At 37.5% G+C, this 14,793-nt stretch overlaps 1 protein-coding gene across 1 annotated transcript in view; it reads left to right on the top strand.

Moving 5' to 3' along the window:
- Positions 1-1,113: 1,113 nt before the first annotated feature.
- LOC149222480 (uncharacterized) overlaps positions 1,114-14,793 on the top strand; it is a 79,191-nt gene continuing 65,511 nt past the window's right edge. Inside the window, exons 1-2 of the mRNA XM_089387608.1 lie at positions 1,114-1,745; positions 3,292-3,381. Coding sequence (XP_089243734.1) covers positions 1,398-1,745; positions 3,292-3,381 — 438 coding nt within the window. The 5' untranslated portion in view covers positions 1,114-1,397. The remainder of the gene's footprint in view (positions 1,746-3,291; positions 3,382-14,793) is intronic.

Below are 14,793 nucleotides of genomic sequence, written 5' to 3'. Positions count from 1 at the left end.
TACCTGGATCGAAAAGCATACCTCAACTAACCGATATTCTATCGGCCAGTCACGCTTGATCACAAGACATGGTACCTATGTCGAAAAAATCACAGGACCTCGAGAACCTATATCAAGTGCTGGCACCTGGATTAATTTACCATCTAGGAAAACACTAAATGTGGATCCATGGTTAAAAGTCTTGTTAATTGTAAGTTTCATTTTGATTGTGAAATGAGGGATGGTTTTTGGGCATGTGGTATTGATGAGCCTTCGTATTGGCCCATGCTATGGTATGGTATGGTGGTGAATATCCATGGTTAAAAATCTTGTTATATTGTAAATATTAAGTTTTCTTTGTGCTTATTAATGAAATTTAAATATAGTTACAAAATTATTATTTTAATTTATATGGTGAAATGAATATTAATTTGTAGCTACTATTTATATCTTATATATTTTCATGTGATAGAGGTGTAGATATATCTCAAAAGTAATTATAATATTTTTACTTTTAAATTTAATTAAAAAAATTATAAATTCAAATAAAATATTTTGAATGTGAAATGAGAGATGATTTTTGGGCATGTTGTATTGATGAGCCATGGTATTGGCCCATGATATTGTAACAAAGCCTATTTACAAGTTGATAATATCTATGACATAGTAGAGGTGAATGTTGTTATATTGTAGATTTATGTGCTTATTAATTAAATTTAAATATGATTACATAATCATTATTCTATTTTATAAAGTAAAATTAATCTTAACTTATTGTCGCTACTTAAATGTTTACCAATTTTTATATTATAAATTGGATATATTAATATAAATTCAATATATTAAACCATGATGTAAAAATATTTACTACTTAAGATACATTTACACATTACCCCTAAGATCTTCTGTTCACAATACATCTAAATTAAAATTAAAATAAAATTATTTTATTAACATTATATCATATTTATTCTTTTTATTTTTAATAAATCCAAATTTACATTTAAATAAATTTATTTTTTAAACCTCATGACATATCTGTGAAAACTTCTCCCACCTGTCGAGTAACTGAGTTACTTTCAATCGGAACTTATCAAATATTCCATAAATATTTTCCCTAACGATTTGAAAAGGGATGAAAAAAACAGGGCACCCAACGCTCCAGAGGTACCTAAAACATGCATAAAATGGTAATCTGGTCTTCCATTTCATGGTTAAAGTGACATCATCTGTCTGTCGGATGTTTAATTTTGAGAAAGTTGAAGATTTATACGTGCAAACATGTGCGGTCGGGAGTCAACGAGCAATTGGCGCGACCCAAACCAAATGGCAAAACTAAAATGCAATCGCTCGACCCAAATCAAATGGCAAAACTAAAATGGAACTTCATTTGAATTGAATTGTACTCCACTCGACGAATGCCCTGTGCATCAATGGCGTCCCAATTGTTACTGAGACACCATATCAGCAACATCAGCAATGCTAGAAGTTCCGTAGAAACGAGCAAATTTTCAACTGCTCTCCTCAATTCCAAGCTTGGAAATGGTTTGGGCAAACAGCTGTTATGCTCCAGGATTTCATCTGGAAGAATTTTGCATAATAAGCGGTTTTCTCATCTACGAGCTCAAAGCGTTGGAGAGTCAAATTCCGGGGCGTTCAGTTCTGGCATCAACAGCAGCTGGAAAAGTATAGTTGGAGAAGCCAATTTGCACAAAGCTGTGATTCCTCCCCCTCCGGATCCTCCAGCGAATGGTTCTTTTGTACAAGTACGTGAACCTAATGGCGCCTTCTCACACCACTATAAATAATCGCATCTTTTTATGTTTACTGGAATCAGCACTGCTAGAAATAATTTCAGTTTTCGCATCTTTTCCGGAGGTCGCGTAAATTTAATCAATTCTTTGTGTGAACCGCTAGTAAGAAACAATGGAGGAGCTAAAGGGTATTTATGATGTATAGTCAGAAATTTGCGGTGCTTAAACTCTACATTCACTTAAGGATTGCTCTGGCGGAATAAATTAATTTTTAATCTACAGTGACAAACTAAATCCATACTATTTAGTCAGCATACAAAATATTAACAGAGAATCCTCTGCAGGTTGCTTTAAAGCATTGTTGCATTAATCTATAAGTCTGCAGGCCATTAAGCTCAAAATTTACTTCGAAAACATACCAAATTTACTTCAATATATCTCAATTTACCATCAATAGTCAAAGGTCCGTACTATTCTAAGGCCCTGAAAAGGTACTATAATAAGGGCATAATTTAATCTTAATTTGTTAAATTTAGCCTTGTGAGAGAAACATTAACATTAAGAGGATACAGTGCAGAGCCCCTGAAAATGTTAAAAATATTTGAGAGGTACTGTAGGATGATTCATAATTAGCTGTATATGACTAAATTTATCTTTAAGAGAAGGTTAAGCGGGATGAACATTGTGCAGTCGCCACTATACTTCATTATTTGGAGTCTTTGATGAGGACTTTAATCTGCCTGTATGTGCAAAGTAGTTGCTGACTGGCATTGGGACCGATTTAGATTATTTTCTTACAAATTAAGCTAGAATAGAAACAGTGAAAATCTAGTGGGAGGTAACATCCATGTACTTTAAGAATTTACGAAAATCATAGGATTTGTTAACTACTGTGAACTTTATTTGGAGTAGAGTTCTTGACAATATTCTGTTTGAAGCCAGACAAAATTATAAAGCAGTTTGTACATTGTCAAATGTACCTGCCTGCATGAAGGGACCTGACAAATTTGTACCACAGTGAACTAAAACACTAGTGAAAGCCAATTGAATTTAGGTAAAGATATTTTTATATTCACACCGATGGGGGCTCCCAAATTTCTTTACCAGGGGCTTATGGTCCCAAGGTTTGCATTTTTTGTTTTAGTTATTAGGCTGTCAAGAGAAACTTTAAGATCTAATGGACTACGGAGAATTCATAGGAATGTTGTCTGTTAGAACGGATAGTATGTACCGTCGTCAACTAAAAGACTGAACCTGTAGCCCCTAATTTGCAAGGGACTTTTAGTTTAATCCACATAAACTTTAGCTCTGCCCACTAACAACAATTAAGTGAAAATCCATAAATTAGTGGATACTAATTTGGTTCACCTCGAGTTGTCTTTCAGGACCCTAAATCTTAGATTCTTACTAATAATGTGCCAAGTAAGTCATCTGGTAATTATTGTTGGAATCTATGTGAACATAATTATATGTGGAAATTAGACTGCAGACATCATGACCTATTTTCAGGTGAAAATAAATAGTCTATTTTTGATATATGAATGCTGGGAATATGCAGGTTTTATCATACATATGGAATTTGGCAGCAGGGGATCCAAGTCTTCGTTGGCGCTTATCAGTGGCTATCATCCTCCTTTTTGGGAGCAAGGTAAGGGTAACATTAGAATCTGGATTCTCGATATACTCCAGCCTCATACACTGAACACCGATCTAAATGTTTCTAAAACCAATTTTATTTCTGATAATAAGCAATGATGGTAAAAATGAATTGGAGAACCACTTTGATTATTTTTTGTTGTGTCTTATGTCTTTAGTGAAATCCTTTGTACTCTTGCCAGAAATTAGAAAATTTGCCTATAAGCAGTTCTTACAATCGGTACCACAAGGCAATGTCACACAGTTCGAGTTCGACAATGATTAAGTTCGATTTGAATTCGAATTTTTCGATCAGGTTCGAATGAGGTTGGAAATTAGGTTCGACTATACATATTTTTCAATATATGTATATGACAAAATAATAAAAAATTCAAAAAGCGATCCATAAACACATGAATACAAATTCTTATTAGTAAACATACATGAATAATGCAATCATTCTAACATCTAGTTAAATGTAAACATACACAATAGTAGTTTGCAAAAGGAAATGACATAATTTTCAGTCTCCAAATTTTAAATGAATGTCAAATATTAGTAATCTTTTAAAAAATCACATAACTAAAACATAATCAAAATTTAAACATACACATTACAATAAAACTATATTAAGAACTCATGTAGATCGCTCGCATAAATTGCATGGAGAATTGGCACAGCGGAAAAACCAGCAAAACGGACACTGGTCACTCGTACACTTGCCAGATAATCTCCATATCCGGGAGATACGCGGTGATTAATAGCATTTCGGGCTGAAAATACTCGCATAAATAACTGAGATAACGCGTTTATCAGCGTATTGAACTGCTTATCTTGCTATGATAATCCGCGTATCCACTGATAACTCGTTTATTAGATGATAATTCGCGTATTCTGGTGATAAATCGCATAACATTTGATAACTCGCATATCTAGGGTTGATAATTCGTGTTTCACATGAATATTTCACACAACGAGAGATAATCCGCATGTTGTGCGGAGATTACAAAGATATATCACTCTCATAAACTGACAGAAAACGTGCATATCAACGTAATTATCTGATTATCTTGAGGTGATAATCCGTGTATCCTGGAATAGTATGCATAACAACAGTTGGTAACTCGCTTATGAGGGTAATTATCCGCATATTCTACCGTTAGAATCCGCGTAACCATGATAACTTGTATTTCCAATTTAATAACTCGCCTATCAGTTGATAACTTGCGTATCGAGTGGTCACATAACCACAATAACTCGCATTTCCAATTTAATTATCCGCATATTATGCCGTTATAATCTGCGTAACCATGATAACTCGCATATCAGGTGGTCACATATCCAGCGGTGGTAATCCGCAGATCCAGCTGAATTTAGTGGCATCACAGATGAACTCGCATATCCCGCCAGATAACTGCCAAACCTAATTCGAACCTTAACAAAAAATTTTCGAATTCGATTAAATTCGGCTTAAGGTTCGCTTTCAGGGTCGAGTTTGAATGGGGTTCGAGTTTGAACAGGTTCGACTTTCAAGTTCAACTTTCAGGTTCGGTGAACCTGAACGAATTTCAAAATTTTTTTGAGGTTCGCCGAATTTTGAACCTGAAGGTTTAAGTTCGCCGAACCCTGTGACACTGCCACAAGGTAGGGAATGTTGGAATTTTCCAAAATGGCTTTTAAAGTAAACTCAGAAATTCCAGCTTAAAGCTTTGTGAGTCTATTTTCAGTCAACTTTCATGAGCCTTAGGACTGAATCTGATATATAAATTGCAACCATATATATTTCACTTCTGTCCAACCAAATACATAAAGTGGGCCAGTGAAATAAACACTAAACAATTATACTTCAAAGGAAATGTTTTCCAGCATTTAGGGATCACTTTCTAACACTAAAACAGATCTGAAAATAATAAAATATTTATTACAGCTGTAAATCTACCCACTTTGCCTATATATGTTTGTCAAATAACTTAACAAAATCTATTCATTGCTACGTTGAATCAACATGCATAACCAGCACTAGAAAGTTGAAAATACTCAATCATCATGAGAATGTGCTGAAAATCAAATCTGCAAGTACACAGAGTTTGGACAACAGGTAACTCTTCATATATACCTAAGATGGAGTTACAAGTACATTTCAAAGCTGGTACAAGTAAGTTCTTCATGCTTGTCACAAGCTAGGACTTCTCCAATGCTTTTCAAACCCTAGTTTAAAAACCATGACAAAACCCTGGCCACCAACTCCTAGCTGGGAATCACTCTCAACCAAAGATCCACAAAAAGTTAGCATTCACACTGGCTAGCATTCTTTGGCACCTACACTTGCATCACACAAGTGTACAAGAGACAACAAGATTGTCTCCCTTTATCTTCTCCACACCAAGTCATACAAGAGTTTCCAAATGCCATGAAACACTAGTTTTCTTATCTCTCAAGAACCTTAAGAACAAGTGCTCCCCTTAGTTCTCTAGGGTTTCTGTCAAACTATATCTTCCCTTATCTTCTTAAGACAAACCCTAACCCTAACATCTCACTGGCATTAACACCAAAACCCTAGTACTTGTTACCCACCAAAAGTGGGTGACCCCATAGGAGAATTTTTCTCCTAGATATTTCTTCAGCCGGCAGCCAACAACCCCTGACAACCATTGATGTAGCTGATATATTGTGCCATTTGATCTCTGCTCCTTGCATCAGTCATATGTCCATTTGTCATTTGTCCAGAGCATATGTTATAAGGTGGGCAATCCAACCCAAAATGTATGTTTTTCATTGTGCGATTAGGTACTTATGCTTGTTTTTCTAAGGCATTTGGGCATGGATTATTGGGTGAATTGGAAGAAGGAAGCATTTTGGCTGTGGTTTTGTTACCTCACTTTAAATGGGTGGTTAATCCTCAATCCTATTCCGTGGGATCTCCCCTATTGACCTATGGTTTTAGGAAGGCCACGACTTAAGAAACCATAATTTTGGTAGTGTGGTCCCATTTTCCCATTCCACATTGTTCACTCCCCTCCACACATTACAAGCCCTCATTTTCCTTCTCTGGGTCCACAAGGCACTGGCACACCCCCTCCCCTTGTCCACATTTGTAGGTCGGGTCTAGAAATGTTGACCTGGAGGTTGATGCAGCTAAAAAACATTAAAAGCATAGCATGGCCACAAGCAAGAAACAAAAGAAAAGAATATTATAAAATGCAAAAATATGGCTGGGACATTTAATATATCACGTGGGCAAAAGCCAAACATGAGGTCTACCCCATATCCTTATGGCCATCACCCTGGTTCCTAGGGCCTCGTGAGTGCCCCCGCATCATTAAAGGAACCCATGCACGTCCCAACCCCTGGTGGGTGATGAACTGCCCCACCTTAAGGGGGTAATCACTGTTTTGTATCATTCACAACATGCTCTGATTTCTCGGAGCCCCAAGCAAGAATGCAAAGAAAAATCAAGAAAAGGAAAAAGGAAAATAAAGAAGGGTGGAAAAACAAAGGCCGGGGTAACTCATGTATCCACAATTGCTCCCTCCTACATCTATACACCCAATATGTGGACATCCCTCATCATTTCCACCCTTGAACCCATGGCATTTGGCCCTGAGACCCCCGTGTCCCCATCCATCCATCATCGTTCACATGACACCTGTCAAATGACGGATGTACCAAGGAATTGTCTTTCCCCTTAGGGGCTGGGAACACCTAATAGGGCTATTTATTAGCCACTCCTACCTAGGGACACTTTTACGAGCTTATGCCCTTGATAAACAAGCTTGGTTCACTTAGATGCACTAATGAATTATTGTACCTGATGGTGAAGATGCTCATTGAACATTATATGTAATTGACAAGTGGTTTTATCATGGGCTGGGTAACTTAATTGGGGCCCATGTCCACTAGAGGATCATATTGACACCCCAGGGGATGCGTTGAGAGCCATGGGACTCCCATCATGTGCAAAGCATCATTTCACACCATGGGCAGCCTCAACACCTTCAACAGTTTGTTTATTGCCCCACATTATTCATGAGATGATGCACTTGGACTAGTGTGCCCAACTAGCGTACCATATGGAGTGGCAACTGATCCGAGGCCCAAAGGAGGTTTGTCTCACCCTTGAGACATGGGAGGGAAAGCACCATCATCAGATCCCTTATTTGGAGCATCATATAGGCTATTCTATCATCAAGAGACCCATGAGATCAACATTTGTGCCCCAAACCCACTTTGGGGCCCCACATGATGACTTGCATGGAGAATTAGGGGCCATCCCCTAGTTTGTGATTTATGGAGCCCTCTCTCACATCTTGGCACCTAGAGGACTCAACGTGGCCCTCCAATGGCCCTGCATTAGCATGACATCATCAACTCAGCTAGCATTTGGATGGCTAATTCATAATTTGTAAAAGCTACTTGGTCGGCTTGTAACCAAGGCATGTATCTTGTTCATTATTATAATATTTTGGGGGCTAATAGGCTAAATTCGATTTAGGAGGACTCATATAAATAGAACTTAGGTTCATTTGTGAGATATCATCATCACATTTGGATTAGATCTCTTGATAAGAACTCACACTTGTTTCTTTGTTTATTGGAGAAAATTTTGGAATGCATTTTGACATTTGGAGCTAATTCACATTTCTTCTTTGGAGCTATTTCTTGGATCTTGGATGGATATATTGCATGTCATCTTATAAGTGCTTAATGTTGATGGAATTTTTCTCTTGAATTTCTCTAATCCATGGAATTGCTGCTTCTAGAATGTGTTAATTGTGCCCTAATTATTGAAAATTAATTTTGGAAGACCTTCTAGTTGAGTATTGCATATGTTATTCAATGCATGGCATGCAATGAATGTTCCTAGTGGAGGAAATTCTTGAACTCTTCATGAAATTTCATTATCTTTGAAGTAGGTAAATGTTTAAATGTGGTACCTTGGCATCATTTTAAAGCCTTCTTAGAGATGAGTTAGCTCATCTTGAACATCCTAAGGCTCCATATGCCCAAAGGACAAGGCACTAATCCAAGTCCTTGGTGCTCGTCTTTACTTTTCATCCATAATTTTCCCTCTCAAAATTCAGTCCTTTTAGGCTAGGGCGAAAATGTAGGGCTTCGAAATTTTAGGGAGGAGATTTTTCGGGAATTTGAGAGGCTAAACATCAAGCTTAGGGTTTAAGCTACCTATGCTCCAAGTTTGGTGGGCATCCACTCGAGTTTCATCCATAAAATCTCTTGCCCTAGGTTTTGCTCCAAGAGGGAAACCCTAGGTTCTTCTCCCTCAACTTGAGGACTTCCTTGAAGGTTGTATGAGCTTAGTACTTGTTGAAGTAAATCATAAGAAGCCTTTTCTCTCAGGCCTTGACCTTGTGAATACATATTACCATCGAAAAAGCTCAAAACCCTAGGTCTTGTGCCTTCTTTTCTAGGGATTTTCTTAGAGAGAGGTTTGCTTCTATGAAGCATCATACCTTTATTGATCCTCTCTTTCGAATGAGCTCTAGCTCCATCACCTTGTACCTTCAACCCTGTAATATCTATTGTAGGTGATCATAATCATATCGGGCTTCTCCCATCGGTGAAAGTCCGTAAAGAACAAGGGACCTTGGCTGTGGTGACAGTGGGCCATTGTCCCATTGTTGGCACTTGATCTAGCTTTTTGTCCTTTAGGCTTTCCCTCTTTAGGCCCTGCCAGATTGCGTGGTAACATTTTTGGTGCCATTGCCGAGGAAGAAGTGAGTCTACCTTTATGAAATAGTCACCTTCTTCCTTAACGACAATATAGATCCTTATTTGGCGACTCCATTGGAATAGTGAAGCCCTAGATCTTCTTTGAACTTCAAAGTCAATGCTTGTAGGGTGAAGCAAGCATCTCTCAAGGCATTTCAAGTTCACCCGGGCGACTCCATATCTGAAATCTTATGAAAATTTGAATGGTAAGAAATGGCTCATTGGAAAGTGTTGAAAATATTAGTGAGAAGAGGGTTCCTTGATTTGTGCCTTAATAATAGGAGCCAGAATGAGTTCCTTCTTGTGCATGACTCGAGTTCCTAGAAATTAGGAGATTCCCTATAAATTAGGACAAGTTCTTATAATTTAGGAATCAATTCCTAAAAATTAGGACGAGGTAGATTGTAGTTAACTGATGTGTTGAAATTGAAAGTTGAGTTTGTGATATTCCCACTTAGCAATATTGTTAAGGGAAATATCAATCTTGCCCAATTTTGTCCTATTTTATGTTTGCACTTAGGAGATGTGGGTTCAGAGGTCCCACATGAATTTTGGTATTAAGTGGGGGCCCAAACATTAGGAAGGAAGGGAAATATTGTGGTTTTAGTGGAGCGTGGGGGCCACCCCATGGAGAATTAAGACGCACATGTGGAAGACACTCTCATTGGAGCGAAGTTGGTGGGGAAAGTCGAGCTGGGATCACATGGGCATCTTGGAGGCTCTTTGATAAATAGAGCAAGAGACACTCATTTTGGTCATTCATTCATCTATTCAGAAATTGTGTCTTTGACATAACACGCTTGAGTTGAAGCCAAGTCTGCAGTGCTGTTTAGCACACGAGTGTTTACGAGTGGAGATCTCAACCCTTGCTTCGGTGGACTTCGAGTGTCAGCGCAAGGAGGGAGTCCTACCTATACTAGTTCATACCGACCGTAGGGAGTGCGAGTTTGTGGAGAGTGTTGTCACACAGATTGTCTAGGCAGCGCGACAACGCCCAGACCGAGGGCTGTCACCTTGATCCCTGATCTCTCCATTTAAGCTGTCTCCCTATAGCAGGCTAAGAGCGGTAGACTCTATGGGAAAAAGGAAGACCCACTGGGAACCATCCGGTTCGGGAGACACAGCAAGGCAATTGAATACTAGATTAAGGCTCAAATTTATAATTTGATCAAAAATGATTAATACCAGTGCCTTATGGAGTCAACTAAAACCAAGTAATTAATTAGCTGCCGCTGTTTATGAAGTAATTTAACGATCGCTTGAAAATATTTACAAAATATCCAACATGTAACGAGCATTATATAATCCAAGCGATGATTAATTTCACCAAATGCAAGATATTCAAAAGATGCACAGAGCTTTAGCAATTAAACTTCAAAAGATCAAAATTCATTATTCAACCATGAAATTCAAATGCTAACCAGTTCATAAAATGATTCATCACTTTCAGATAGCTAATCTTCAGATAAAACTTAAGCTCATTTAAGTATATAAAAATGACAAATATTAATCCCACAATAGAAAAAAGACATCAAAAGGAATTTCCAATTTTTAATTAGTCTTTTTTCAAAACTTTTTAATTTTTAAATATTTTTTATTTTTAATAAAAACTAAATTCTAAAATAAGACCAAACCAAAACCTAAAAAAAAAAATTTTTTTTATGACTTTTTTGTTTTTTTGTTTTTGATTATATATATATATATATATATATATTTTTAATTTTTATGATATAAAGTTCTAAACATATAACAACACTAAAATTAAAATTTAATCTAAACTAAAGCCTAATAAAAAACAAACTAAAAGAGACTTTTTATTGCTTTTTTATATTTTTATATTATTTTTAAAATCAAAATCAAAACAAAACTAAATCTAAATAAAAATTCAAATCTAAAACCTAAATCAAATCTAAAATTTTATTATTATTATTATTATTATTATTTTTTGTTATATATTTTTATTTTTATTGATTTTTGATTATTTGAAATAAAACTAAACTAATCCTCATAAATATCTAATCCTAAGACTAAAACTATAAATCAAAAGTGAAAAAAAAGGTCTAACTCTAAAGCTAAATAAATATTATAAAAATCTACCCTAACACATTAAAATCGAAATGTTAACTAAATCTACCCACATACATACAAAAAATAAAAAAAAGAAGCTCGATTTAATTCTAAAAAAATAAAATAAAACCTAATTGTATTAAACTAAACAATGAAAAGCTTAGCGTGTTTGCAGGTAGGGTCAAGGGCGGAAATGGCAATCGAAGATAGGCTTTGCAATGAATGGTAGCAATGAAGGGTTTAGTTCTTTTGTAGGTGTGAAGAAGGATCGTCGGCAGCGTGAATGGAGCTGAGTGGAGCAGTGCAGGTAGGCTGGAGCCGCAGAGGGGTGGTGGATTGAGCTAGAGCCGCAGTGATGGACGGAAGCCGTAGTGATGGACGGAGAGGAGGGTGAGTGCGTGTGTAGGTTGGTTGAGATGGTGGAGGGAAGGCGTGAGGGGATTGTCGAGTATACCAGAGGGGCCTAGAAGCTGCGGAAGGGAGCAAGGAACGGGGACGACAGAGAAAACGAGGGGAGAAGGGACATAGGTAAATTGTTTTGTAGGTATTGGCAGCTAGGGGATGAGCAAGGAGCCATGACGCAGTGAAAGAAAACTGATTGCGGGTGAGGGATGGCTCGAACAACAAATCAATGGAGGGAGAGCTGATCGGCGAGGAAGAAGGCAGCGTGCAGGAGTGGTACGCATAGGAAGAGGGGACACAGATAACCGTATGGCAAGGAACAATGGCGATGACGTCTGCGTGAAAGGGCTGGCAGAAATGCAGAAGCAATTGCCTAGGGAGAAGGATAGCTGTGCCTTGGTGTGGTAAGCGATATGAGCTGCGTGGAATTGACAGATTACTGAGAACAGGGTTTGGCAACAATCTTTAAAAAAATTTCGAAAAATTTTCCTGCAAAAACGAAACGCTGGGCAGCAGAACTGTACACCTGCAAAAAACTGAACTAGTTCTGAGGCCAGATCTTACCCTCCAGGGCTTAGATCTGGCTTCAAGATTGAAGCTCACCTTCAGATATGCAACCTGTAATGATGAAAACAAACACCCAGAAAAATATATGCAAGAATGGAACTAAAAAAAAAAAACTTGAAAAACCTAAAACCAACTAAATAATTACAATATTCATAGATCGAAGGCTCTAAGTAGCCAGATTTATCAGTGTGCCACAATTTTTTTTTTTTTTTTTTTTAAATTTTAAGTTCGATATGAGGTGCTTCAGAAAACCCTTCATGCATCTGCAACAAAAATTCTAATGATAAGCCCAGGATCAAAACTAGCTGGGCTCTTCAGAAAATGCAATCCGGGAGTTGGCTGGTTCAGCCAAGAACTTCCCCGAACGCCTGTTAAACTCAAATCAAGGATTTCCTGCACAGCTTAATTCAACCATTAACAAAGAGGGAGAAAACGATACTAAAATCCAGATCTAATGGAGATACCTGCCATCATATTTAGAAATTTAACTACCATTCAAACCCTAGCGACTAAACAAGATACTTGTGTTTAAATCACTCTTCATAAAGCTATCATCAATGGCTGAAATTAAAATCATGCACAAAAATAAAACATCTTACAGCATTTCCGGAAGAGTAACACCAGCAAGATTTCAACCCCAAAGTCTTTCTTTATTGCACATGAAAAATGACTACAAGAGAGCTTTCTTTAGCACAAGACTCACAGATCGAATATCTCAAATGACCCCTGACACCCTATTTAAAGAAAAAATTCCCAACGGCTAGTTCGAGTGATCCATGTCAAAGAAATCTCGACCGTCCATGAGGATCAAAATCTCTTTTAATCTCATTCGTCGAAATTTCAAATGCATTTTAATATATTAAAAAATTAAAATTTTGCATTTATTTCTTCAAAATTTTGACTTATTATTATTATTTTATTTGATTTTTATTTTTTATCTTTATTTGATTTTATTTTTTAATTTTTTAATTTAAAGGGACCCTCGAACTTAGCCTTTGGAAAAATCACCTAGGACCTAGGATTTATGAGGGGTTTAATTATTTTTCTAACACCCAAGACACTTTACATCAAGATTTTTACATTTTTACATCTCAAGGGGGGGAAACCCATTTGACATAGACCCTCATAGACCACCCAGTTCTGCGACACAAATATAATCTAGTAGATCAAGCGATTTGTAATAACCTAACCAAATAGTTAGGATTATTCCCAAATCACTTTTACATAGACTCGACCTAGCACACTAGGACTTCCCAAAGATTCTAATGACAAAATCCATTCCGGCTTTGGGATTAGGCTGAAGGAAAACTCTGCCGTTCATGGATCGGTGAGACAAAAAACCTTCCGGAACGTAGATCATCACTAGAAGATTAGGTTTACCTAGGTAATTACATATATGACACAAATCTGCTAAGATTATTTACAATTTACACATGCAGACTGGGCTTACGACATAACATGATCGGGCTGATGATGATAGTCGAATGGCACGGACATGACGATCAAGCGCTACCCTTTTGCGAAAAAAGGGAGTGTACTGCTATGGGTAGTTGACACGTAGTGGTCAACAGAGAGAATTGACAACAATAGTACAGGGACTGCGCAGCTCTTGGAGGAGGCACACTTGGAGGTTGTGGAGTGAAGGGAGTTAGGGGCTGAAACTTGAGGTGGAGTCCGGGGAAGTGTTGTGGGGGCTTTTCCAGCATTTTGGCGGAGCAGCAAACACAACATTTGCTACATGTTATATCTTTTGCTTGTGGAGGGCCAAGCATTTGGGGGTCAATTTTGGAGCGTTAAAACTAGGACAAACCCTTTTTGGGTTTTTTCTGGGTTTATTGAGGAGAGGCCAAGATTAATTTGGCAAAATTTTCTGGGCAGATTTGAGGGGTCAAACAAGGGCCCCAACTCAGCCAATAGCTAGAGCCTAGAGGAGCTAGGGGAAAATTGGGCCGAAATTCCAAGGTCAACATTTGGCCAATTCCTTTGTGGGTTTTTATGGGTTATTGGTGGAGAGCTCGGGGTTAATTTCTTGGAATTTTCTGAGCATCTGAGGAGGCCCTAGTAGTAGCACATTGCAGCCAACAACATATTCTCTAGGTAGTTTCAGTGCAGAGCTAGGAGAGAGCAACAACAAATTTGAGAGGGATTTCTTATTGTTCATTTGGGTTTAGCTAGCTTGCCTTGAGCAAGCCCAGGAGCACTCTTTCCAGCACCACATTGTACCCTCTTATTTATTAAGAAAATGGCTCAGATCAACGCAATTCATGGAGATTTTCAGCTGTTAAATGTGCTATAAATTTTTGCATGTGTTTCTGCTATGTTTGCTTTGTTTAACATTGTATATTTCCATTAGGAATATTACAGTGGTATCAAAGCATAATTTTGGCCAAATATGGGTCTAAATCACACAAATGCTCAAGTGTTATTGTAGACTAGAATTTCAGAGGCTGAAACACTAGTCCCACGTTATTCTCTAGATTGAACGTATGCCCACAAATGTCTCAATAGGAGAAATTTGAAAATGTTAATAGGAGCATCGCGAGACTGGCGGGGCTTCTTGAAGAGTGGTTGTCAGCAAGAAGAAATAGTAGTTTCCGACCGACAAATGAAGAAAATAAGAGGAGCATGATTGTTAAACGAAACACTAGTAGTAATACTGCAG

This window comes from Pinus tabuliformis, chromosome Q (assembly GCF_031772625.1).
Source record: "Pinus tabuliformis cultivar Carrire ecotype Pingquan chromosome Q, CPIR1, whole genome shotgun sequence".
Classification (NCBI taxonomy): Eukaryota; Viridiplantae; Streptophyta; class Pinopsida; order Pinales; family Pinaceae; genus Pinus; species Pinus tabuliformis.
Note: the sequence above shows the minus strand (reverse complement) of the source record. Positions and strands in the feature narration are given on the sequence as shown.